This window comes from Lontra canadensis, unplaced genomic scaffold (genome assembly GCF_010015895.1).
Source record: "Lontra canadensis isolate GAN:19392208 unplaced genomic scaffold, GSC_riverotter_1.0 scaffold40, whole genome shotgun sequence".
Lineage (NCBI taxonomy): Eukaryota > Metazoa > Chordata > Mammalia > Carnivora > Mustelidae > Lontra > Lontra canadensis.
In genome coordinates this window covers 1,106,493-1,131,624 of record NW_022631034.1, presented here as the reverse complement: position 1 = coordinate 1,131,624, position 25,132 = coordinate 1,106,493, and the positions used below count along the sequence as shown (strand labels likewise).

The 25,132-nt window shown below is 39.9% G+C and overlaps 1 protein-coding gene and 1 long non-coding RNA gene across 23 annotated transcripts in view; one reads left to right on the top strand and one right to left on the bottom strand.

The window, feature by feature from the left end:
- The window catches only part of SGIP1 (SH3GL interacting endocytic adaptor 1), a 209,823-nt gene that overhangs the window by 95,385 nt on the left and 89,306 nt on the right, over positions 1-25,132 (bottom strand). For 6 of the 20 annotated variants that reach the window (XM_032870027.1, XM_032870030.1, XM_032870031.1 and 3 more), the window contains exons 3-6: positions 20,952-20,976; positions 14,178-14,234; positions 10,157-10,211; positions 9,280-9,455 (exon numbers count right to left, since the gene is read on the bottom strand). In XM_032870027.1, coding sequence (XP_032725918.1) covers positions 9,280-9,455; positions 10,157-10,211; positions 14,178-14,234; positions 20,952-20,976 — 313 coding nt within the window. Of the gene's footprint in view, positions 1-9,279; positions 9,456-10,156; positions 10,212-14,177; positions 14,235-17,928; positions 18,001-19,868; positions 19,953-20,951; positions 20,977-25,132 lie in introns of all 20 variants that reach the window. The other 14 variants (XM_032870022.1, XM_032870026.1, XM_032870029.1 and 11 more) reach the window with 4 other exon arrangements.
- Positions 1,704-7,679, top strand: LOC116874985. Of its 3 annotated transcripts, XR_004384107.1 has the most exons (5): positions 1,704-1,896; positions 3,131-3,194; positions 5,836-5,959; positions 6,253-7,117; positions 7,477-7,679. It is a non-coding gene; the product is annotated as an uncharacterized LOC116874985 (long non-coding RNA). The 3 variants fall into 3 exon arrangements; XR_004384105.1 differs by lacking the exon at positions 7,477-7,679 and having other exon boundaries at positions 6,253-7,313; XR_004384106.1 differs by lacking the exon at positions 7,477-7,679 and having other exon boundaries at positions 1,704-2,162; positions 6,253-7,313.

Below are 25,132 nucleotides of genomic sequence, written 5' to 3'. Positions count from 1 at the left end.
TTATTTTATTTCTCACTCCCACAAGTCTCTTAACTTAAAGAGAAGCAGAGATGAAAAGGGAGGCCAAGGAGACAGACAACTAACTGCCCATTTTGCAACATAATCTCATGTCCTCTTTACATCAATCCTGACAGGATGGATATTCCTATTCCCATTTTACAGACTTGGGTACTGAGGCTCCATGTTAAGGAACTTGCTCACGAATGCAGATCATAAGATACAGACTCAAAAGCCTGTGCTCTTCCTACTTAACCAATATTCTTCAAGAAAATCTTCTCTTTCTTGGTCCTCTTACCATATCCCCAACTTGCCCCTAAAACAGAGCGTCTCACAGAGGCTCTTGAGTCAGAAGACACAGCAAAGTATTCACACTGAGAGGGATTTAAAGACAACAGAATCATTAGACTCCTACTCGGGATGGAAAAAACCTACTGTGTTTTTAACTTGGAAGAAAGGAGGCAGATGCTGGAGTTTAAGTCCTGGTCGTCAAACCTTTAGCAGCCTCTCAATCTTCCTGAGTTGATTGTTTCTGTAAAATGGGATGACCCCCCCCCCCCCCCTCTGCCTGCTTAGTAGTGTGGCTGCTCATTCCATCTTCCTGATCATGACAGCACATATAAAATGTAAACTATAATTATAATGAAACTTTAACATAAAAAAATAACTTTCTTGCTTGATTAGGGGAACTGAAATATGAGTCATAGAAAATGAGATCTCATTTCTTCACAAGTAAAACAAAGGTGCATGAGGTCTTAGTATAAAATGACATTTAATAAAATAGGAATCACACATGACATGACAGCAATCAAGGCTGACTGACCTGTCAGCCCAGCCTTGCTCTCTTGTCACACAGAATGGCATAGGAGGTACCACAGAAGGTTAAGTCTATGGATTAGTGGGGGAAGAAAGCCTGGGAGGTGGGTTTCTGAGATGGGATCAAGAGCCCTTGAGGGACCATCAAAGGGATAGCCTTCAAAGGGTTTGTGAGTCCTCAGAAGCTGTGTATAAGATGTTTTAGAGGAGCTATTGAACTTTTTATTTTTTCCTGGAAAAAGAGCCAATGGCTTTTATCAAAAGTAGGATAATGTAGTGTATAGGAGTTCTGAATTAGAAATCAGAACTTCTGGATTTAAATTCCAGAACTTCGCTTATTAGTTGTGACATCTAGGGTGAGTTTAATTAATCCTTCCATGCCTTAAATTTCTCACCTGTAAAAGGAGGGTAATAATAGTACCTATCTTGTAGGGTTGCTATGAGGATAAATGAATTAATACGTGTAAAGCATCTGACACAGTTACACTCAGATGTTCACAGCTGCCACCACCAACACTAGCACCATCACCTTCATGAGTTCTCAGAGGGTCCATAAACTTAAAGGATGTTGGCGAGTATTCACCATGAATACTCTGTTGTTCTGATTCATAATAGTTAGCATTTACAAAACATCTCCATTGGTCTTTATATGCATAAAGCTACTTACAAAATACTAAGCACTTTACTGTCTTACTTCCTTAATCCTTACACAGACCCTATGAGGTTAGTAGTAGCAGTGTTAACCTCATTTTACACTTGATCACGTCTTGACTGAGGCTTAAAGGTTTAAGTAACTTGCCCAGGGTCACGTGAGTAACGAGGGTGGAACCAGGATGCAAACTTCATTCCGACTTCCTTCAGAGCCAAAATTCTCAGTCAGTACAGAACTGAACACTTCTGGTTCAAGACAGCTTCTCCAGATCAGCCCACAGTGATTCGTGGCTTACCAAAACACAAACGTAAAGGCAGCAAGGGCAGCGCAGGAGAAAAGGAAAAGATGCTGGTGCAGCAAGAATGAAACTGTAACATTTGTCTTCTCACGTCCCTGAAAGCTGCGGGAACCCCAAGTTTCTAAAGGACCTGGTGAGCGAAAAGCATGGCAGGAGCTGTGTGAGAGAGAGCGCTACTTGTGGGGGCCGGGAGGAATGGAGGTGTCCACATCTGAGACCTGGTGAGTGGTGAGGAAGCCAGGAGGCTCTGCTGTGGAGGCCATAGGGGAAGCTAGCTGCAGAAGACCATAACTTCAATCTGGAAACTGAAGTGAACACAGGAAGGGGTTTGGCCCAACAAGGGGAAGTTCAGCTTCTGTGTGCTGCCAGTGACGTTGCTTAGACATTGTTTTCTGATTGGTAAGCAGACTCTCAGCTAGAAGGTTGCATAAAGCTTGCCCATTATTTGTGAGTATTAGCCCTCAGTTCCTGACACATGGAAGGTTCTTACCAAATATTTGGTGAACTGATTTGAAGGGGAAGTGGGAAACGATGTCAGTTCTCTCTGAAATAATTTAGTGGGGAATGCACAGTACAGGATCTCAGTGTGAATGTTGGCCTTCAACAGTCTTCTCGAGAAGCACCATACCTGCTCGGGGAGTTTCATAGTACTCAAAACAATTTAGGAATGCTTCAGAAATTTCCTCCAAGACAAGTTCACAGGAGTCACACAAGAAACAGTTATTTTATTCACTTGCCCAGTGTTATGCACAGGGCTATTAATGGACTTGGCTCTAAATGATTTTTGGCTATTTGGGTTTCCTGATTTATCACTATCAATGATATTATTTAAACTGTGCCCCAGGCTTTGCAGATCATTCTGAGAATGAGGGAATGATCTCTAAATGTAGTATGTGTAATGATACTTCTTACATTTATTAACTCATTCAACCTTCACAATAGCCTTAAGGAGTTGGTACAGGAATTTTCTTCACTTACAGATGAAGAAACCAAGGCATAGGTTTTATAACTTGCCCAAGGCCATGCATTTAAGAGGTAGAGACCAGTTGTTTGAATCACAGTAACATTACTGAACTAAGAGTCCATCTCTAGCTCCCTCAAATGATCTAAAATGGAATTGTATTCAGTTGTATGTTGAGTTCTCATTTTGTTGCTTTTTGTAAAGGTGTATTTTCTTAGAGTTCAATCTTCCACCCATTATTTTCTTTAGCCACTTTCAGAGGATAATTTTACTTTTTAGGCACAAAGCCATTTTTGAAAGATATAATGAAGGTGTGCTCCTACCCTGAATGTAGGGAGAGCGGTACAAAGGGAGACAAACAGCAGACCCACTCATCTCCTGTCCCTGTTTCTATCTCCTCCATTAGTAAGAGTGAGTTGTGTGTTGTATTCACAGAAAGGGGTGGACATCCCCCCAAATCATCTTGTAAGGTAGGTATACGTTATTGCCATTTTAGACATGAAGAAACTGAGATGCAAATAAGTTTTAGAACCTGACTCAGCAGTACTATGAGCCAGGGGTTAGTTCAGGTTTTCAGATTCCATTGTTTTTCCCAGGATACACCAGATCCTTCAGGGCATAAAGGTACAAAGCTTCTATTCATGTTTAATGAAATATCAATCACAAATGTCCAGTATGGAAAAAAAAAAAAAAAAACCTGTCTTAAAGTTAGTTCCTTTAAAAGGTGGATCAGGTTTAGTTCTGAATTAAAGTCTAAGATACGCAAGAAATCCCTGAACCCCTTTACTGAATTCAAGCCTTGAGATGCAGATATTTTATAATCCAAAACATGAAAACAGAATGTTTTTAGGGCAGAAGACTGAAACTGGGAAGCAAAGCCATGACTCTCAATTAAGGGAAGAAAAAGATTTTTAGAAATTTGTATATGTATATATAGACTAGTGTGGTAATTAATTTCATATTTTGACTTGCCTGGCCATGCAGTACCCAGAATAAATATTATTTCTGGGTATGTCTGTAAGGGTTAGATTAGCATTTGGAATTGGTGGATTCAGGAAAGTAAGCCCCCTCCCCTATGTGGGTGGGCATTATGCAAATCTATTGAGGGCCTGAATAGAACAAAAGGCAGAGGAAGGAGGAATTCACCCCCCCTTTTCTGTCTTACTGTTTGAGCTGGAACATCTCACCTCCTTCTGCTCTGGGATCAGGACTTACACTGTCAGGTCCCCTGTTCTCAGGCCCTTGGACTTTAAGTGAATTACACCATCAGCTTTCCAGGGTCTCCACTTGGCATCGGACATCTAGTGAGACTTCTTAGCCTCCATAATCACGTGAACCAATTTCTCATAACAAACTTCTTTACACATGCGCACACACACGCACGTACACACGTGCACCCTGTTGGTTCTGTTTCTCTGGAGAACCCCAACACAACTAGTATTGAAGAGCCAAGAATTGCAAAATACTAGTTGTGCATCAGGTACCATGTCTCGGATCTTCTGCATGCTTTGCATTGAGCATTTGGTCATTTTTAAATAACCCATGTTCTGCACCAAGCACTAGGTACAAAAAGTCAAAAAAGATTTGACTTGCTAGAGACCAGCAATAATCTGCACAAACAGTCTGTAAGGACTATTATTAGCCTCACTCTACGGAAGAGGAAATAGAGGCTCATAACAATGATGGGGCTTTTCTAAGGTCACACAGGTAGAACGCTGTAGACTCCACAGCTGCCTCCTATTAACCCAAAATCCTAGAAAAAATTCTATAACCCGACAGACACAAAGCACTTGGAAAAGGTGATAACCCTAGGTGCTAGCACAAAGAAATAGTTATGGCAAATTAAACCCATCATTATCTCGGGTAGGTTTTCTGGTCTGGCAGATTTAGGTAAAGCTGTAGACATCCCATGTCTCTCAAATTCAGCATCGTGTTTAACGAGTTTCCATCACTGGCTTGAACAAAATGGAAATACATGACCGGGATGAGAGCACAGGCAGGCAAACCATTGTAAGGGGACCAGGGAGAAACAGGGTGTTTTCGATGGATAAACAATCAGAGGCTGGTGACATGCCATAGTGTTCTGTCCTTGGCCTGACCCAGCTCACACATTTGTTTACTCCCTCACACACACAAGCGTTTATTGAATGGCAATGATATATAAAAGGCCCTAGGTCTGGTATAGAAAATTTCGGGTGGACGCCAAAGGTACCCTAGATACTTCTCTTCAAAAGAGCTTCTTGTAAATCAGCTGCCGGGAGTGCTATGGGCACAACCTTTTGGGCTCTGCCTCAGTGGCAGAGGGCCACCTCACCCAAGGTCATACGCCTTCTGAGCTTGCCCGTATCAGAGTACGGACTGATGGGACAGTATAAAGGTTATTCCTCTCGGTCAAACTGTGGACAGCTCTGAAGGGTCATTCTAGTTCTGGAGTTCCCTATCTGGTCAGCTCAGTCTGTTGCTGGACGTGCAACACTGCTTAACTTCTCCTCCTTGCCCATCCTACTCCACAGGAGTTGAGCCCAAGGTCACTCCTTAATAAAGATCCTGTACAGTAAACTTGAAGGTAGAAAAGGAGTGTTTTTGTCCTTCGTTAATCTTCTAAATAGCACAGCTACTATCAAGGACAAAAGTTACACGGAGATAGCATTTGGGTTTAATAATTTCCTTCAACATGTACCCCTGGGGCTAAAAATACATATTATATGTTTATAAAAAAAATAAAAAATAAATAAATAAATAATTTCCTTCAACAGTGAAACAGCCTGCTTCAAAAAGCAGTGTTCTTTGCAAGATACAGGAAGCATTGTCACTATTGGAGGGGTCAGTATCAACCAAACAAGCTGGTATTTTAATGAAATTTGTTTCTGTTCATCTGCTGCTGGCTAGCAGGCAGCACAGCATCACTCATGTTTAGAATTTAGTGATTAGAAATTTTTAAAAGGAAACATCCTGGGTTCAAAAGGTTCTATGAATAATTTGCAGGTAAATGGGGAAAAAAAATCCATTCCCTAATGAAATTCCAGAAGTAATCTGAGATTACTTAAGACAAAGTGGAGAAACTGTCAATGCCCATCACGATTCATTCACTCCTTTGTCTTTTTATAACAGAACTCTGAATTTTAGCTGGTTACATGTCTGTCCAGGCAAAGACTGCATTTCCCAGACTCCCTTTCAGCTAACGTGGCCACGTAATTAAATTATGGCTTTGGTCGTGATGTTTGCAAACTCCCAGGTAAACCTTTAAAGGAAACTACTTGCCTTTTATTTTCTCTTTCCTCCATCCCAAAGCTGGACCATGGAGGTGATGGATGGTGGTAAGGCAGGCACAGGCTCAGAGAGGTGGAACATTCATACAGAAAGTTTCTGGGTTCTCTAATAGTGCCTGGAGTAGGACTCTATCATGCATCTGATGAGCGTACCAGTTTTGACTTTTACAGGGGAGAAAAGTAAACCACTTATTTTGTATAAGCTATTTCTTTTTTGGTCTCTGTTAAAGCAGCTTTACCAATATTCTAATTTGTATAGATACCAACTCAACAACTCAAATGTGAGTGCTGTTCCTGTTTTGGTCAGTCAACACAGTATCTTACCAGGATACCATATGATGGAAGGAATAGAAATTAACGTCCTTTCCTGTGAGTTAACCCTTGCATTATCCCCTCTTCTTTTTTAGGGCTCTGCCCTGTCCTGCCCCACATTATACTTTATTCCCGTATAAAAACCAAAGGTCAAGGCAAGATCTGGATTGAAATTACATTTATTTATCTATACAATGGGATTTCTGCCAACAATTAAAACCTTGATTTTCTATGCTGCTGATGCTTTGTTTTAGGGCAGAGTAATTTTCAGATAGGTTTGTATTATATATACACGTAGCTATATATGATGCATTCATCCACCCATCCATCCATCCATTCTTTTCTGGAGTAATTTGGCCATGTAGTGTGTACAGGGAACTATTCAAATAAAATAAGAACCAATATATGATAAGAGATATCAAATGGGTTACAATTCATTGATTCATATTCACAGATAGATGAACAGAACAAATGAAACACAACTTAATCTTAAAATTCCTTAAAATAAATAGAAATTAAAAATCCAACATAAACCATTGTTATGAATGACTTACCATTTGGAATTTCCTCTATTTCTATAAATGTAATGATTGATGCTTTTGTAGCATAAAAACCATAGCCTATGTGAAATATATTGATACATTATTAACTAGCATAGGCTCTGTTTCTCTTTTTGTACCTGAATTCAGTGTAGACATGTAAATGTCTGATTGTCTGGCTGGAAACAACTGAAGTTGCATAAAGGATTTGCCATTTTTATCATGGCACTAACTAGATTTCAGAAGGTTTTTTCTACTTATCTGGTTCTGGAGGTAACATACTGCATATATCATTTGTGAACTATAGGTACATGTGGGTTATCTAGGAAAGGGTAAGGATTCTAAAACCAAGAACATGTTCTCAGTTACAATCTCTTTTTTTACTTACGTATAATCAGAAACAGGTGTAACTTTTCTTAAAGGAACAATAACAGCTCACTCCCCTATGCTAAATACTAAAAATCGCAAACCTTTGGGAATCATAAGGGCAGAGCCAGTTTCTCTCACTAGAGGGAGTAAGCCAAGGGGGTGGGGGCGGTTTGCAGGGGTGGTGGTGGGTGGATCCAGGAGTCCCTTGGTTTGTGGCATCGCTGGTATGCAGAAGCAGCCTAACTCTGTAATTTCTTTCCCAGGGTGTCCCCAGCTACTCTTCATACTGCTTTCCTGAAAATCTTTTTATCAGAGTCTTAACCCCATCATGTCAAGACATTACCTTGAAAATAGGTGTTGAGAAGAGCTCAGACTAAACCTTCTTGCTGTACTGCCAGCAACATATCTGGATGGAGGAATATCTGCCAGATGACTTGGGCACACGCATTCTTTTTGATAGAGGGGACTTCTTCTTTCCTAGATGCAACTAGCTTTCAGCAAATACATACAGACTGTCTTCAACTGTTCTAGTAAGTTTTCTTTCACGTAAATTTGTTCATTTAATCCCACGATCTTATCTTCTGACACTTACCCCCAGAGAGCATCCAAATGCCCACTAACTGTATTAGACCCTACAGAAAAGTGAATATAAACTGGTTTCAGGTGTTTAGATAAATTTTTACAATTAACTTAAAAAATACAGTAAGTGAAAAATGATTTGAAATACGTCAACTGAAAAGTGAAAGTGTATGCATTTAAAATTCTCCTCTTACTAGAAATCACTGGTATTACAGACCAGCTTATGAGTTTATAATCTGTACTTTCCATTGCAGAACAGAAAGAAAACCAATATATTTCATGCCTCTTTTTTCAGGGAGACACCTTGAAATATCAAGTGAGTACGTGATTAAAAACTACCTGAAATATAATTTCCGGTGGTTGATTACTAATAGCAATCATTATAATTATCACTAACAGTTGTGATAAAGGCCATTATAAGCCCTAAGTTCTAAAGAAGGGATCATTATAGATTTTATTCATCTGAGCCAGGCAAATATTCATTCTCAAAGGATAGATGATTACTATTTCTCTAGAAAGTTTAGCTGAGATATTTTTAAAAGCATCTCAAAAATGGTTCAGCATTTATTAACTACCTCTTTCAGGGAAGATGCTGTAGGAAGATCACACCTTTCTGAAGAAGATGCCAAGAACATATTAGCTGCTAGTTTGAGAACTTTCATCTACACTTCACAGCTATTTTTAGAAAAACAATTGTAGCATTTATCAAACACCACCGAGAAAACAGTATACATGTTGGAACTCAGAATTCAGCAGCTACAGAAATCTAGCAAGTGTGAACTGGGGGAATGGACAACAAATTGTAGAAATATACCAATTTGAATAATATATGTATAATATAAGTAATGTATATGTATAATATAAATAATATAAGTAAGGTCTACCTATATTTTAGATGCCTAAAAGATGAGAGTATTTAAAACAATTTGATAATAAAATATAATAAATATTATGCATCTTAATATGTTTTTAGACTGTGATCTATGATATTAGATTAATAGTTCTTGGGAGCATATAGCAATGAAAAAGTTGGGTTTTTAGCCTTTTTTTTTTTTTTTTTTAAGAAAAACAATTTCCTTGGCTTTCCTTCCATGAGTTTCTAGGTGTGGTACATAAGAAAGGGCACTAAGATATGTTTTTAAAAATCACTGTTAGTAAATATGTAAACTTCATATTGTTTTTAATTGCCTCAGAAGTAACTCTGGATAATCTTTTTGTTACTTTTCCCCTTCTTTTCAAATGCTTGCAGGAGAATAAGTAAAAAAGAAATGTGGTCCCATGCATTTCTACCATTTTGAAAAGTACAAGAACTGCAATGTAAATCAGCATAGTTTTCTAACATAGAATGAGCTGTTTAAGGTTGACAAAGTTCATAAAAGGGTGACCATATGCAATCTCCAGCTTAGAGTTTCTGATCTACTTAATGTATCTGAGTGGAACACAGCTGTCTGTGCAGACTCATCAAAGCTCGACATAAAACCACTCACCACTGGTGATGGGGAAAGTGCAATGTTGCCTATGGATGCCTTCAGCTCATCCACGGTTGCAGTATTCTTAAGAATGTCTTTAGATTGCAATGGCTTAATCTTGATATTAAATTTCTTGTGGGACTCTTCTTCCTCTTCCGATTCGCTCGAAGAATAAAAGTGCTTTCCTTTGGTAGGTAGAACACAGTTAAAGATACATAACTCTTTTTCCTACTGAGAAACAATGATGAGTATAAGAGTGCTTGCACAAAGAGGCAGCAAAGGTAGCCTCAGAGGGCAGAAAAATCAAAGCAAAATACACAGACGAATAAAAAAGCAAATCGGAAAGCGTTTGCATTTATTCACCTTTCCTTGGAACATGATTAAGGACGGTGAATTTCCAGGAGCAAGAGTTTAATGTCCTACATTTTTGCTGTGGGTGGCCATTTGTGATGTCCCACTTAGCACAAACCCTGACAGCTTCCTCGTCTACCTAGAGAGCAAAGCCAGTCTCAGGACGATTCGTGAGGAATTTCAGTCTTCAGAGATGCTCTGCCTAGAGCTGGTTGGTGGGGAGGGCACAGGTAAGTTATTTTCTAGCCACAACAAGTGACATGGTCTTATCAGGTTTTAGCAGACAACCCAATACTGCAGTTTACACAATTGTTTCTCAGCACATTTTTCTCTTTCTCTTCTCTCTCTTTTCTATGAATAGACCAAGGCAAAATGCCTACTTGTTAGCATTCAGGCTCTTCTGTGCTGTTTATTCATTTCTAATATTAGGGGAGACAGGACTTGGGAAGCTTGGGTTATTTCAGCACCTTTTCAAAATCTGAACTTATCATACAGTTTTCTTAGAGAAAATAAAGATTATAATCAAAAAATAAAGAAAGGATATAGCCGGGTTCCTCGGGTCTGATGCTGTAGCCTTCTTCATCCAGCTCAGGGGAGTTCTACAAAATATAAGCACAGATTAAGCCTTTATTATTCTGACAGAATCAAGGAACTGTTCATTTTCCTTCTAGAGACTTCTATTTAAAGATATAGCTATGTGTCTTATTTTAGAAGGTGAGGATTTTAACCTTTGGAAGTGAATGCTGAGAAGTATACGTGTAGATATTCACTGAGGGATACTTGGAGACTCTTCCTATCAGAAAAACAAAGGATCCACTGTCAATGAAAGAAAACATTCAAAGAGAATTTCTCATGTGTTTCTTGTAAGCCAAGGACTGTGCTAGGCAACATGGGGGAAGACAAAAGGCAAACTATTTTTCCTCTGGAAAATGGAAAGGTATTTTGGTAAACAAAACATTTAAAAAAGTGAAATATAATACACAAATCATCCGTGAAAGGAGTCTGGAGGAAGAGGAAGTTAAGGAAGCTTGAAGGAATCCAAGGGGTCTGCCTGTGCCTCTCAGGACAGATGGGGAGGGCAGGGGAGTTGGTGGTAAGAAAGAGGCTGTATTGAGACACCGAGGCAGGAATTGGGGAAGGGAGAAGCAACAGCAAAGACGACTGCCTGGAAAGGAAGCTGCACAGTGGGAGAACATCGGAAATAAGACCACGGAGAGCCAACGTGCTGGAGGAAGAATTCAAACTTGATGGAGCTACGGCAACTTCTCAGGGTAGAAAACAGCTTCGGAAGGTGTTTTGGAAGTATGCTTCAGGATAGACTGAGGGCAGAAGAAACTGGAGAAAGGAGATCTCATTCAAAATACTTGTATCAATTCAGGGAAGATGTGCTAAGAGTACAGACCACGTTGGTGGTGGTGGGAAGTGATGGGAAGTCCTTACAGAAAGGACTTTTGTTATAAGGATAAGCTTGGTTCTTTGTAACATCTGTCATGCGAGAAAAAGACGGGGACGGGTCAAGAAGACCCCGAGATTTCTACTTTCAAGTCACAGGACACTGCTGGTATTCTTGACTGAACTGATTGTAACAGCAGAAAACTAACGTTTTTAAAGGGAGGAAAGATAAAAAAGAGTTTGCATGATTGGGGTTAGTATTACCACTTTTGAGTTCCTATTGTATGTGAAGTGCTGTGACCCACACTTTATTTCACTGAACCTTCATAACAATCCCATACAGAAAGAACTATTCCATTCACCAAGGAGGAAAGTAAGAGAAACAAGATGGCATTTCTCAAGGACAAACACACCGGCAAAAGACCTGTGTGCCTTGACTCCACGTATTTGAGACTATACCCTATCCCCTATAAGGGTGAATGCCAAGCCATTCAAGGGTGGCCCTTCTAAAGGTGAGGTTATAGGCCTGGAAGTGAGAAAGGACAGAGCCAGAGAGAGAGATTTTGGAGTCACCGACGTCGTGAAAGTGCCATAACAATGGAGAGAAAGAAGGCCTGAATGCTATGGGAAAGCCACCATTTCCTAAGCATTCATTGTCTCCCTCTTCAGTACTGAAGTTTACTTTTTTAAAAATGCAAGTGTGTTGAGGTCATTTCCCTGCTAAAAATTTGTCCCTGGCTTCTCATTGCACTTAGAATAAATGCCCAGTGCCTCTGTGTGGCCCACGGCCCTGTGTGACCTGGCTCAGGTCTGAGAGTCCCTTCCCTGATGCCCCTCAGCAGCACGGTCGTCTTTCCATTGTTAACTTTTATGTTCAGAATACGCAAACTCTTTCCCATTTCCGGGGTCCTCATAAATGCCATTCTCTCCACCTGGAATTCTCTTCCCTCAAATGTTCAGCCAGTGAACCCCTTCTATACTTAAGGGCTCTGCTTAAAGGTCATATCCTCCCCGGGGGCCTTCCTTTTCTCACTTCTCTCTGCCAAAAGCAAGATGACATCATCTCTTAAGAATAAAACGTTTCTTATGACTTAGAGAAAGTGGTGTCTAATGTAGAATTACCACAACAATTCCTTCATGACCTAATTAGTTTTCAGGACTGAAGGAATATGGGGGAAGTTATGCTTCATTTAAGGATTCACATGTTGATCAGGGATAGCATTAGAGTGTAGGGTTTAGATGTGTTAATATGTGATTTGATGAGTAATGTGGTATTTTTATTGTCATACTTCTTGTTTTCTTAGTGTATCCCTAAGGATAGGAATATTTTGCTTATTTGCTTAGGGTATTTTTGTGTATTAAAGAATCCTACAAAATACAAAAAAAGTCTTTCTAGATAAAGAAGGATTATCTCTGGGAAACTAAATCACATTTTCTCAATATTTAGTAGTTTCTCTTATAACATTATTTGTGAATTATTTGGATTTAGGGTAACATGGGAACTGGCATAGATTTTAGGGAGTTGAACTCCTAAAAATGTCTAAAAGGTCCCAGTCCTGGGGAACAGATTTGAGAGGATCAGGTGATGAGGTTGACAGAGTGACATGCTTTAGAGCGGAGGGGTGGGAAGCATCAAGAATTTAACCTGTCTGAGCTTCAGCTTTCTTTTCTATGAAATGCAAATAATGTATTTGATTTTTTAAAGAAGATTCTTATTTATTTATTTGACAGACAGAAATCGCAAGTAGGCAGAGAAGCAGGCAGAGAGAGGTAGGGAAACAGGCTCCCCACTGAGCAGAGAGCCCAATGTGGGGCTCGATCCCAGGACCCTGGGATCATGACCTGAGCCGAAGGCAAAGGCTTTAACCCACTGTGCCACCCAGGTGCCCCAATAATGTATTTGATTTTTAAGATGGTAAGGATTTCATAGCATTTAATATTATGACTGACTAATAGTTACTATCCAATAAGTGATGGTATTATTTATTGTAAAAATAAAATGATTATTAAGAAATATGCAAAATCTTTAACATCAAGTTTAATTTTATGATAGGAGAGATTGGGTCAAGACATTCATCTAACAGATATACATGCAAAGGCATTTTGTAAGGTTGTGAACTTGGACACCTGCTGTACAATAGAAACGATCTTTGATGTGAATATGATCTATATATTTTATATGATTAAAAACTCAAGAATGACTGTGGCTGTTCTGTTGAGGTTGGTGGAGTAGATGTTGATGATGTAAATCAGTTTCTGGGGGAATCAGGTGGAGAGTTTAGGTCTCATCTGAGAGTCACCCTTACCCCTGAAAGCAACAAGTGATTGTCATTTGACCTAGGAAAGAGTCTGTACCTTGAGGCTCTAGTAATTGTTTTGTGCTAAGGTCTAAATGTTTGTGTTCCCCTAAAATTGATATGTTGAAATCCAAACCCCAAAGTGAGGTGTTAGGAAGTGGGGCCTTTGGGAGGTGATTAGGGCATTGGGGAAGAGCCATCATAGTTGAGGTTAGTGCTCTTGCAAAAGAGAACCCAGTGAGCTTACAGCTGAAAGGGGCCATCTGTGAACCAGAAAGTGGGCCCTCAACCCTGACACACCAGATACCAAATCTGCTGGCACCATGACCATTGACTTCTCAGCCTACACAACTGTTAGAAATAAATTTGTATTGCTTATAAGCCACTAAGTTATGGTATTTTTTGTTATAGCAGCCTGAATGGACTAAGACACTATGGAACCAAACCCCAGAAGTTAACTGACTTGACTTAAATCTCAAAGCCACTTAGAAAAAGAACTAGGATGGCAAAATCTGGAGATAATATTTTAAAAAGCATTTTTAAAAAACACACATCACAGGCTAGGCAGGTACTAAAATAACCTGTAAATAATTAGCTCATTGAATTCTTTCAACTACATTATAAAGTAACTACTGAGTTAATTTCTGCTGGTCTGCAAACAACCATCCCAAAGGTAACATAGCTGATATATGGAAGGGCTAGGTTTTGAACCCAGTGTAACAGACTCTACTGCTCTTAACCTCTATACCACCTAAGCGTGTCAGGCACTGCCTAATGAGACAGAGAATGTTCACTTATTTCTATGTTCTATTAGAAGAACGCCTCAACTCATTTTCAAATTGTGAAATAATAAAGAAAAAACAATCTGATACTCACGTATCTTTCCCAGTCAATTTCTGCATAAAATCCATTTGGTGCCCCATTGCTTTTCTTCTGCAATAAATTTGAAAATAAATTTAGAAGAGAAACATTTGAATTGAAAAAAAAAAAAGGAACAAAGAACACTTAACTCTTATCTGTATTTAGCAAGAGCTATCAAAATCCAGCACTGGAAAGACAAATTAGAGCAGCCTATTAAGCAACCACATTGGTGTAACTGAATGGTAAATTGAGCTGCCGTGACACTGCATAAAAGAGCTTACAGACTTATTTCACAAAAGACTGTAGGATACCTAAGCGTAGAGATGGTAATAGCTATCTGTTTAAATTTTATTCAGTAACATTAGAAGTACCTACATTATAATTTCATCTTCTATACCTTCAGGGGATATAATCATATATATATATATATATATATATATATATATATGTATATGTGTATATATGTATATAAACACACACACATATATATGACATTTTGACTTCTATGTTGCTCTCATGTACAATTAGTCCCAACATGTCTAGAGAGTGTTCAAGTCATTAACTAACCTTGCTTTAGCTCCTCTAACACTGACTCAACTTTTTCCTAACCACCCCCTTGATAGAATATAAAGAAAATCAACTGCAAGTTAATTTGGCTCCTTGGTATTAAAAATAGTATTGACCTTCTTTTCAAGTGGTCTTTCTCATCAAGTTATTAAAATAGGATTCAAGGGTTGCTTGTGGATTTCTGTCGTCTATGCGTTCTACACCTCCATGAGCATACATCATTGAAAGATGACTAGATATCAGAATTACTCTCTGGATTCTATTCAAGTTCTATTTTAGCACCTAGAATAATCATGATAATGGCTACAAGCACTTGAGCAAGGATGTGGCATCTTACATGTGGAAATTTCTAAGATTCCTCCCTTTTTGTGAGCAAAGGACAAAAACACAAATCAGGTTGGTAATGGAGAGTCCATTCAACAACATTCCTGTACTTAGCACATAGAACAATGGTATGTCACCAAGCACTAGCAGATCTTACAACGGCACATGTCAAATGGTGAAGCATGAGGTGTGAGGACAGGACTTCTAATTTTACAGTCACAGATAAAGTCCACTGGAACTACAATGGGAACAGCTAACACTGATTTTGACAAATAGGTAGGAGAAGTAAGCCTTTCGTGTATGCATGGCACTAGAAATGCCGATTAGAGGCAACCCAGTAACCATTATCATTGGTTAGTACTTTTTGGATGTTGGACTGGGCATTCTAAGAACAAGCAGTTCTGTTAGGGTGAACAGTGCGTAAGGCATAGATATTGTGTTCATGCTCCTCTCTTCCTCTACACCAGAGTGTGCAAATACAAGAACTCTGCTCTTACAGCACCCAGGCACATAGGCTCTGTGACCCTCTTCTTCTTTATTTTGCTCCTGACAAAGATTATATACATACTTTGTCAGACTATACCATTTTAGGCCTTCTCGCAGAATTGCCTTTATTGGATTAGTGTTTTGGTGATATTCTCCCTACTTTGAACACAGGGAATTTTAAAAACCTGCCACATCAACCTTGTACCTCTACAAGCTATGCAGCTAAGGACATGGTCCATTACATAATGTGCTATCTAATAATAACAGAGCTCTCCCATGGAGAATGGGCATGGTTCCTATTTTCTTTTTAAATTCCTACTTCACCAATCTGTTTCCAAATGACTTCTTTGCAAAATTCTCCAAATCTTTCTTAACAAGTATATTAATAAATTCAATATAGAAATTTAATTTATAATAATGGGAAATAAAATGAACTAAGTTGATTCCAAAGAACTAAACTCATGAATTTTGTGATCACTGTAGTATTATTATTAATACATATTTTGGTTCTTAAACAATTTTCCAAAACAAAGGATTGTTATCTAAAAACCAAACAGATTAGGTAAATTACTGTGTTCAATATTCCAGTTGGCTTCCATAATAGTCTCGTCTCCATAACCAAAGCCTTTTACAACCCAGATAATTTGTATGTTCAGCTAAATAAATAAATAAGTGTGTGTGCGTGTGTGTGTGTGTGTGTGTGTGTGTGTGTATCTTTCCTGAGAACATATATTCAACATTATGGATAAAAGTTCCTGAATTTTCTAGATCTGGGCTGAGTGAAAATTTTCCCAGTTTCCATGGAAACTGATATGGAAGATTGAGATGAAGAGAAAGTAAAACCTATAAAAAGAAAATTTCTTTAAACTAGGAACACTTTTAACACATATACCAAACACGAACGACAAATCATAAACAACAATACATTTTGGGTCAGATTCACCACATATGCACACGCACACACGGCTTTATCAGAGGAATGGATAATCTGGCCTCATTCACACTAGCAGACTGTTACAGATATATTTGGTTTCACAAGTGGAAATTATCAAGTTAAAGCTTGGCTAGAGCCTGGCTGAAATTCTTCTGGTCAAACCCCAAGAGAAAAAGCAATTCTCCTGGTTAAACCACTGAAGCAAGGAAGAGCTCATACTAGTAAAAAGGAAGGGAATGGCTCTTTTGACTTTCAGTTGGAAAACACAGAGGAAGCAAGAAAGAATACAAATACGAAAATATCATTTAAACACTAGGCTTCATAGTAAAAGCAATATTGGGTACTCACTAACACATAAACAGCGATTTTTATCTTGGAGTTGAAGTTGTGTATTCTTTTACTTCTTTCTTTTCTGTATTTTTTTAAACCCTACATTAGCATACGTAACTTTTCTAATATGACTCTTATCTAATTGAGGCTCGTATCAATGTTAGTCATGCTTTAATAGGTATTTTACTTTAGCCAGGCTTATTATCTGCTCTCAGATAATATGATGAGCTAAATCAATAAGTGTAGTAATAATTGGGTTCAATTATACCTTAGTCAAAGCTCTCAGTTTCCTCTGTGAATGCTCCTCTTTTCCAAGGTCAGCTCATGGCCACATAGTGTTCCTTGGACATGAAGTATTAAAAATGCAGGATATACTACCCAAATATTATCTTTTTGTCACTGAGGCAAGACTTGACTCACTTTGTAAATAATCCTACAGAATAGCACAGTTCAATAGAACTGTCTGTGAGGATGAAAATATTTTGTATGTACACTATCCAATATGGTAGCCACCCATCACAAGTAGCTATAGAGTACTTGAAATGTGGCAGGTGCCACTGAGGAACTGAATTCTGAATAGGCATATGTGGCTACCATATTGGACAATGCAGCAATAGCTGCTATATGGTCTGGGCCTGGATCAGCAGCCCTGACTCACCATCCTTTGGTCAGGTGCATTGATTCCCACAAGTCAGGGTCCTGCCAAATTCCTGATGTTACTGAGACGGTGCTTATCCTCACAAATGACTACTCATTTCATACGGTGATGTTTATATTATAGCCAAAGCTTCCTTATAGATAGCATAGTATTTTAGAAATGTGAATCCCTCTCCTTTGCCTAAGACAAAGGAAACACATGTCTTGTTTATACCCGATCACTCTTTAAAAGTATATAACGTCAGTTATATATATACTATATAAAGTATATAGACGTCAGTATATAAGGTCTATATGGCTAATTTAAAAATTGGGCCAGGATATTCAAGAGTAATTTGGAAATACCTAAGAAAGTCTTCTTAAATTGATTAAATAAATGCTACTGCTTTCTTCCAAATTTCAAATTGGGATTTTACTCACTGTTTCTACAACCCCTTGGAAATTTTAAACTAAAATCTGTGTCCTTACCGAAACTTTTTTTCCTCCTTCACGCGCACACTCTGCTTTGTTATTGTAGGGTGGTTCATGTGGGCTGGGCTGCTGGAATTGATTGTTTTCATGTAGAAAAAAGTTGTTAAAGGATCTGTTTGTTCTTCAAGACACATATAAAGAATCACATGGAGTCAGCAAACATACCATCGAAGAAACAATTTCTAGGCCAAATCGTAGGGCCTACCAATCTTGGCAGGGTTCCTTAAGCAAAGAGTGGACTTTGGGGCCCATAATGAGGCTCTATTCAGCAGGCCAGTGTGGCTGGGCCAGGAGAAGAAGGGAAAAGAAGGAAGATGCATCCCAGGCACTAGGTTTTCCGCGGATCTAGTCCTCATTCAGCCAGTACTTAATTTACAGGTAGAGAACAGACACAAGGACACACCAAAGAGACCCAATAAAAATGCTCCTATTTCCAATAGAAAGAAGTCTGACAAGTCTAGCTCTACCGTATCTTCCTCTTTATCGAAGCCTTGCTGAATGTTGGCAATATGTACAGCGTGAACAGCTGCCAGCTCCAAATCTGGGCCCTTCCCTGCACACGTGTTGGGGATGAGCAGAGATCTCCTCCCAGCCGCGGCTGTGACTCCCTGTGCTCCCAGTCTGTGTGCTTAGGAAAAAGTCCGAGTGCATCCTGCCCAAATTAGAGTTTGCCTCCGGGTTAGAATGCACTGTCACACGCAGCTGCCTGAAGTCTCAGACATGACGATGGGCGGCTCTGCTGGGGATCACATTCACCAGTGGGGAGCAAGGCGAGCCCACCTTCATACACGCAGCCCTGCCACGGAGCCTCGGTAGACTAACCCTCGAAAGCATTGTCACCAGCGATGGGCTTCGTTAAGTTTTGGGAAACACATTAAATAATAATTCGTACATTGAACTTATTGCGAAGCCATTGTAAGCCTTAAGCGTGTGCACCAGCTCCTGCAGTTTGCAGAAGCACATCAGTGAAACCATTCCTTCCAGTGTCAGATACTTTTCAAAAGACAGTAATTTGGAAGCTAAATCAGCCAGGTAAAAAGTAAAAGAAAGTACGCCTGGGTTCACAGACACAAGGTATTAAAGACATCAGTCTGAGTGTGAAACAAAGTCTGATTGAGATCGCCAAGGACTGAATGGAAACAGAATCTTGGCACTGATGTGATAAGGAGTTCTCAAAATTTGGTAACCCCAGTAAATGAGGAATATTTGGGGAGTATTTCCAGATGGTAAAACTAGCATCTGGCTAATAATTTCCAGTACCTAGGAAGCTGTATATCCTGCTTCTGAGAACATGGCATTTATTTCGAATGGAGCCGTTTTTTTTTTTTTTTTTTTCCCCAAGCAGGTCTGCTTTATTTCCTGAGAAATCAAAATTAAGCAATTCCTCTTTCCTAAAATCACGCCCAGTGATATTTATGGCACTTCCAATTAGGGGACAAGGAGGGGACAATGGTTGATAAATAACTTTACGTGACTTGGAATAGTGGCAGAGAAAGAGAAGTTGGGGAACTCAGGTATAAAGCCCTGACTAGGGTCCACGCATCCACAGAATCACGGCTGGGCTCTTTAATACAGCGCGTACTCATAATTGCCAACTGCATGCCAGGGCTGCGTATTCTACCAGAGAATTAAACTGGTGGTCGCTAGAAGGGCAAAGAACACTGAGGTAGCGATGGGGCCTAAGAGACGATAAAGGGCCAGGGGATGAGGAGGTCGGGGAGGGGAGGAGGGGACGGGCTTCGGAGAAAAAAGGATAAGCCTGAGTGAGGGTGGCAGAGCGAGAGATGCAGGAGATAGCAGTCCAGCCTGGGAGCAGCGGGGACAGAAAGCAGAGAATAGCTAACGGAGGCTTGCTGAGGTGAGAATGAAGGGCACCAGAGAACCCAGGGAGGGGGCCAAGACAGAAGCAGAGAGAAGACACAGAAGCAAGAGAGTACCTGAGACAGAGTTAACGAGAGGGCTCTGAGCCAGAAGCAAGAGGTGAGGAGAAGCTGAGTCTTCTGGGTCTTTTTTTTCCCCTGCTGAATAGAGCCTTGATTATAGTGTTACCCAATGTCTGATCAATTTCAGTCTATTTTCTTAACATTTCATGGCGAGAACTACATGAATGCAAAAGGGACCCCAAAGCTCAGAACCTTGAGTCAAGTGTGGAAGAAAATCTTCTGCTGTCACTGCAATTAACACCTTAATTTGGGTATAATAATATAAAGGGCGATTTTTCAAAAAAAAAAAAATATTTTTAACCACCAGATTTTAGTTCCCACTCCAGCCCAATGAGCCTAATGTGAGTCCATTTTTTTTTTCAGTAACAGCTGTTCTTTTGAACCTTCTGAATAGGCATCTGATTTAGATTCTAAGGAAGTCATTTTAGAAGTTGGTACAGACTCCCACAATCTCAACTCCGATCAATCCAAGCCCATGTGCCACAGACTTCTTAAAAAACCAAGAAATCTGGTGGCCCACAAGGAGTCAGAGTTACAGTTAAACCTAAACCCGGTGGAGACATTTTCCTCCTTCAGGCTGTAAATTCAGGCATAAGTGGTTTTGAGACCATTCCCTACTTAGGAATTTAATGTAGAAAATGTATCTACAACTCAACTAAAGGGGAAAAGCTTCTTTCAATTTTATTGGATCTCAGCTCCATTATGACTCTGTGGCCTCTGTTGGAGAAAAACATTCTCACATAATGAGCTTTTATATCATTAAATTGGAAATGAAATAACAGTTAATGGTAGCAGCCCCTGCAGGAACTCTCTGGCTTCTGACCCACCATATTGATGAGGTTTGCTTGCCTACTCTGGGGCAGGGTTTTAGGTGAATGCAATAAATAAGTTTAACTTGACCAAGACTTCATTTATATGTCTCATGAAATTACCACAGAAAATTACAACAGCAAGAGGTCTGAAAAGTCATTTAGGCTATTCTCTCCCTCCAGAAAAAAAAAGGGGGGGCTTTAAGAAATTTCAACATAGTATATATTGAAGTGCAAACCTACTGAAAATGGTCATTTAAATACTTACAATTCCATCTCTATCTGGTGAACCCCTGTAACGACAAGAAATGGGTAGCTATTAGGAAAAGAATCATTCTTGCTACATAGACTAACGTATAACAGTAAGATTCACAAACCATCTCTTTCCCCCTTTCCTGCTTTCCCATTCCAGTGAACCCAGCTAATGAAACCAAAATCAAAATAAATTGGTTGGATGATATTAGAGCATGGGATGTGTGTGTGTGTGTATGTGTGTGTGTGTGTGGCGGCGGGGTGGGGGGTGGGTAGGGTGGGACAGATTCTCATTAAAGGCTGGTGTCCAAAAGGCACGAGTTGCTGGTGCAATGTCTTGGTCCACTTTTGAGAGGGGAGTTTATTAAGAACCTGTCCTGCTCAGCTGACTCCATTTAAACTACCACAAAGAATGTAAACTGACTTGCTCGCTCTCACCTTCTCCCCTTGGAGAAGTCCTAGATTTCCCCCTACAGAAAGGAACTCCTATGGTGTCTTTCTCTTCACTTTGAGAATCTATATTTTCCCCCTTATTTCCATATTTACCTGTTCCTTTGATTATAGGGGAGCAGGAAATAGAGGACAATGTCTGCTAAATGGCTCACACTGATGGCCAAAGTCCAGGATCATTAATCCATGGTGACACTGTGGGGTAGTGCCTAGAAGTAAGGCTTGTGGAGTAGGATGAATCTGGGTATCCAAATTCCACCACTTATTAATTCTGTGACCTTGAATACATTACCTAATCTCTCTAAGCCTGTTTAAATAAGATAGGGTATATAAAGAACTTATAATGAGTTCCTGACACATACTATTTACAAACGTTCTTTTGTTATCATTTTTTTCCTCTTTCATGGTATCTCCTCACTGAGAACACAAAACTGGCCACTCACAGTCCCATTAGACTTCCTAGCAAGTAATATGACCGTTACTCTGGGAAATTGAACAGGAGGAGCCAGAGGAAAGGAGAGGTGTGAGGGTAGTCACTGTCTCTTTTTGATTTCCTATTTTAGCTCTTCTACAAGGAGCCAGAAAAATGTCATTCTACTAACATGGAGATCAGGATTATGCTTAGGTGAGCACTTACATTATTTGGAAGAAAAACTTAATGAGTGCTTGAAGGAAACTATGAAGTTTTGTGGAGTTTGGTGTAGTTGAAACTGTTTTTTCAGAGGTGGGAGCAGGTAACAACGTTCCTTATTGATTTACAGGGTGGGGTGGAGGAGAGACGAGAGGGAGAGAGGAAGAGGGAGAAAGAGAGAGAGAGATGCAGAGAGTTGGTGGCACATTCTTTGGGTTCCGAGATGTGATTCCCCTTTCCCAGTAACACCCCCTTCAAATTTAGCAAGATATCCCATTTGGATTACAAAATACTTGGGGGAGGGTACATCATTTTTCATAACGAGTTCTGTGTCTGCGCGGATGCAGACGTGAATCAGTGATACACGGGCTAGAAGAAGAAAGGACCCAGATTTTAAAAGACCCATAGTAGTTGACAGAAATCTTAGGGTCTTTGAACCTGGCTATGGGAATTAGTTTGTTCAAAGAAATTTCACCTAAAATAGAAGGGTAGGAAGATAAAAAATTGATAAAAGTTATCATTCACTGAACAAATGTTGAGTGCTTATAATAGGCCAGGCACTAGACTAGAATCAGGGGATAGAAATAATGAAGACATGCTCATCATAAAAAGAATGAGACAGGTAAGTATATCCAGTGGGTTACCATAGGCACAATAAGCCCAGGTTGGATAAAAAGCACAGAGAAAATGTACTGACCCATACTCATCAAAACCAGCTTTCCGGGGCACCTGGGTGGCTCAGTTGGTTGAGTGACTGCCTTCGGCTCAGGTCATGATCCCGAACTTCCAGGATCGAGTCCCGCATCGGGCTCCCAGCTCCTTGGGGAGTTTGCTTCTCCCTCTGACCTTCTCCTCTCTCATGCTCTCTCTCACTCATTCTCTCTCAAATAAATAAATAAATAAAATCTTAAAAAAAAAACAAAAACCAACCAGCTTTCCCTGTTCAGATCTATACACTGAAAAAAAAAAAAAAAAAGAACACTTCTTACTCAGGTAGTAAACCTGTGCTAAAGGAATTGAGAGAGAGGTGGTTGTATCAACTTTGGGGCAGGATATATCCAAAGGCACTGACCCTTATGGGGATGTCTTTGCAGGCAGCAAGTCTTAGATGTAGAGAAGACAAGGTTCTGGAGAAAGGCCTGACTGAGGCGTTGCCCACTATGGGTCGAAGTACAAGTGTGTATCAACAGGGAATCTAAATGAGAGGCCACATAACCTCATGCATATTGTAGCTATAAGGATGGCATTTCAAAAATTTTAATCAGAAACACTGTAATTGTGCATGCCAGCATTGGGTCCTGTTCTGTCTTTGTCTTTACCATTGATGGAATGAGGCTGGTGCTTGCTAGCAGGGCGGCAGTGAGCGTGGCGGTGACGATCACTGGCTGTAGTGCCAGACCGCCTGGATTCAATCAACTTAGATGCCTAACTGTGTCATTTTACCCTTTGATGTCTCAATTTCCTCATCTACTAAATAACCATGAAACTGGCAAATACCCCATAGGCCTACTAAAGGATTCAATAAGTTAATAGGATTGAAGAGCCTGGAATAGTGCCTAGAATATAGTAAACACTCATGAAATGTTATTTAGAATAAAATTATTATACAATCTGACCTAGAACAGGGAGTAATGTTAGCAGTCTCAGACTCTTGAATGTGTTTCTAGTTCATTTCCTAACCCCTTTTTACGAAGTTTTAGATGTATTTAAAAATTTTTTTTTTTCCTTTTAACAGCAGACCCCTCATATTTACCTACTTCTCTTTTAAAACTAATCATCTACCTCAGGACCTTTGTGTCTATTTTAAGAAGTGTCAGTTACCCCTTGCAACCCACTGCCCCTTCTCTTTACTCTGGTACTGGTCTTGATGATACTTTTGCCCATCTAGTCTTCTTCTTCTGAGTGATAAAGAGTGGACACTTGTTTCTGGACTGGAATACTGGCTCCAAGTCTTACTTTCCAGATAGTCTTCAGAGAGTTACCTAATCCCTTTTGGCATTGATTTCTTCTCTCTAAATTGAGATATTACTTCTGACCTTATTGAATCACTCTGAGGATTAAAAAGGATATCAGTGCATAGAAAATACCCTGCACAGGGCCTGCCGAGGACTTAGCACCGGCTCGCTCCTTTCCTCTCTCGGCCACTGTAACGATGATCAAATCAAGGAGTGCTGGTCCTAAGCCCACTGTCTGTCTATGGAGGTTGAATCGGCTGGAGCTGGGGCTGGCCACTCACTGTGGCAGGTTGCTTGGCAACCCTCACAGAGCTGTGACAGTCCTGAAAACGGTTTGCATCAACAAGCTTTCGATGATTGCAGATGAACAGAAGCATTGCCTAAAGCTGAAGGGACAGCAAATTGCCAGAACATCTTCTCAGCCTTTGGCAAGAATGATGTATGACCCAATTAGAGAGCAGTGGTTCATGAAAAGCAAAGGTTTACACTAAACAGCCTGTCCTTAGGCCATTATTGCTGGTAGAACTAGTTGATGGCTAATTTGCTATCATGGAAGTAATCTGGGGGGCTCAAATGATAAGAAGTTAAGAAGAGATGGTTAGGATTTTACAAGTACATGTCTTGAGAGGGTGCTTCAGAGAGATATGGGGTGTCTACCCAAAGCTTTGAGGAATAATTTCCTTATTTTCACACCTTTAGAAATGATGATGAAGAGCAATGCTTTGGCCACTTGCAAATTAGCTCAGCCTGCCCTGGGGAGGTTGTATGATTCCTTTCCCCTTTTGAGGGGGATTTTTATTTTTCCTTTTGAACCTTCTTCACACAGCAGAGACTGTGTAATCTGTTACAGACACTGCCTTCAAAGAAAAATGGTTTAGTGTTGTTTGTTAATATGTTCTCCTGAGATGTGTCCACTAATGTCCCACACAAGACGCGGCACATAGTAGGTGATGACAGATGTCACTGAGAGATGAACTGGAACAGTGTCTGGCTCTTTAGGGGAGTCAGATTCCATGTAGTGTAAACTGAGGCCCAGGAAAGGAAAATCGATCCCAAAGGCCAAGGAGCTCTGGGCAGCCATGGAATGAGAGCCCCAGTCTTCTGCTTCTGGTGAAAGTACCATCCCCCATTCTGGCTGGTTAATTCCTAGACAATGACAAT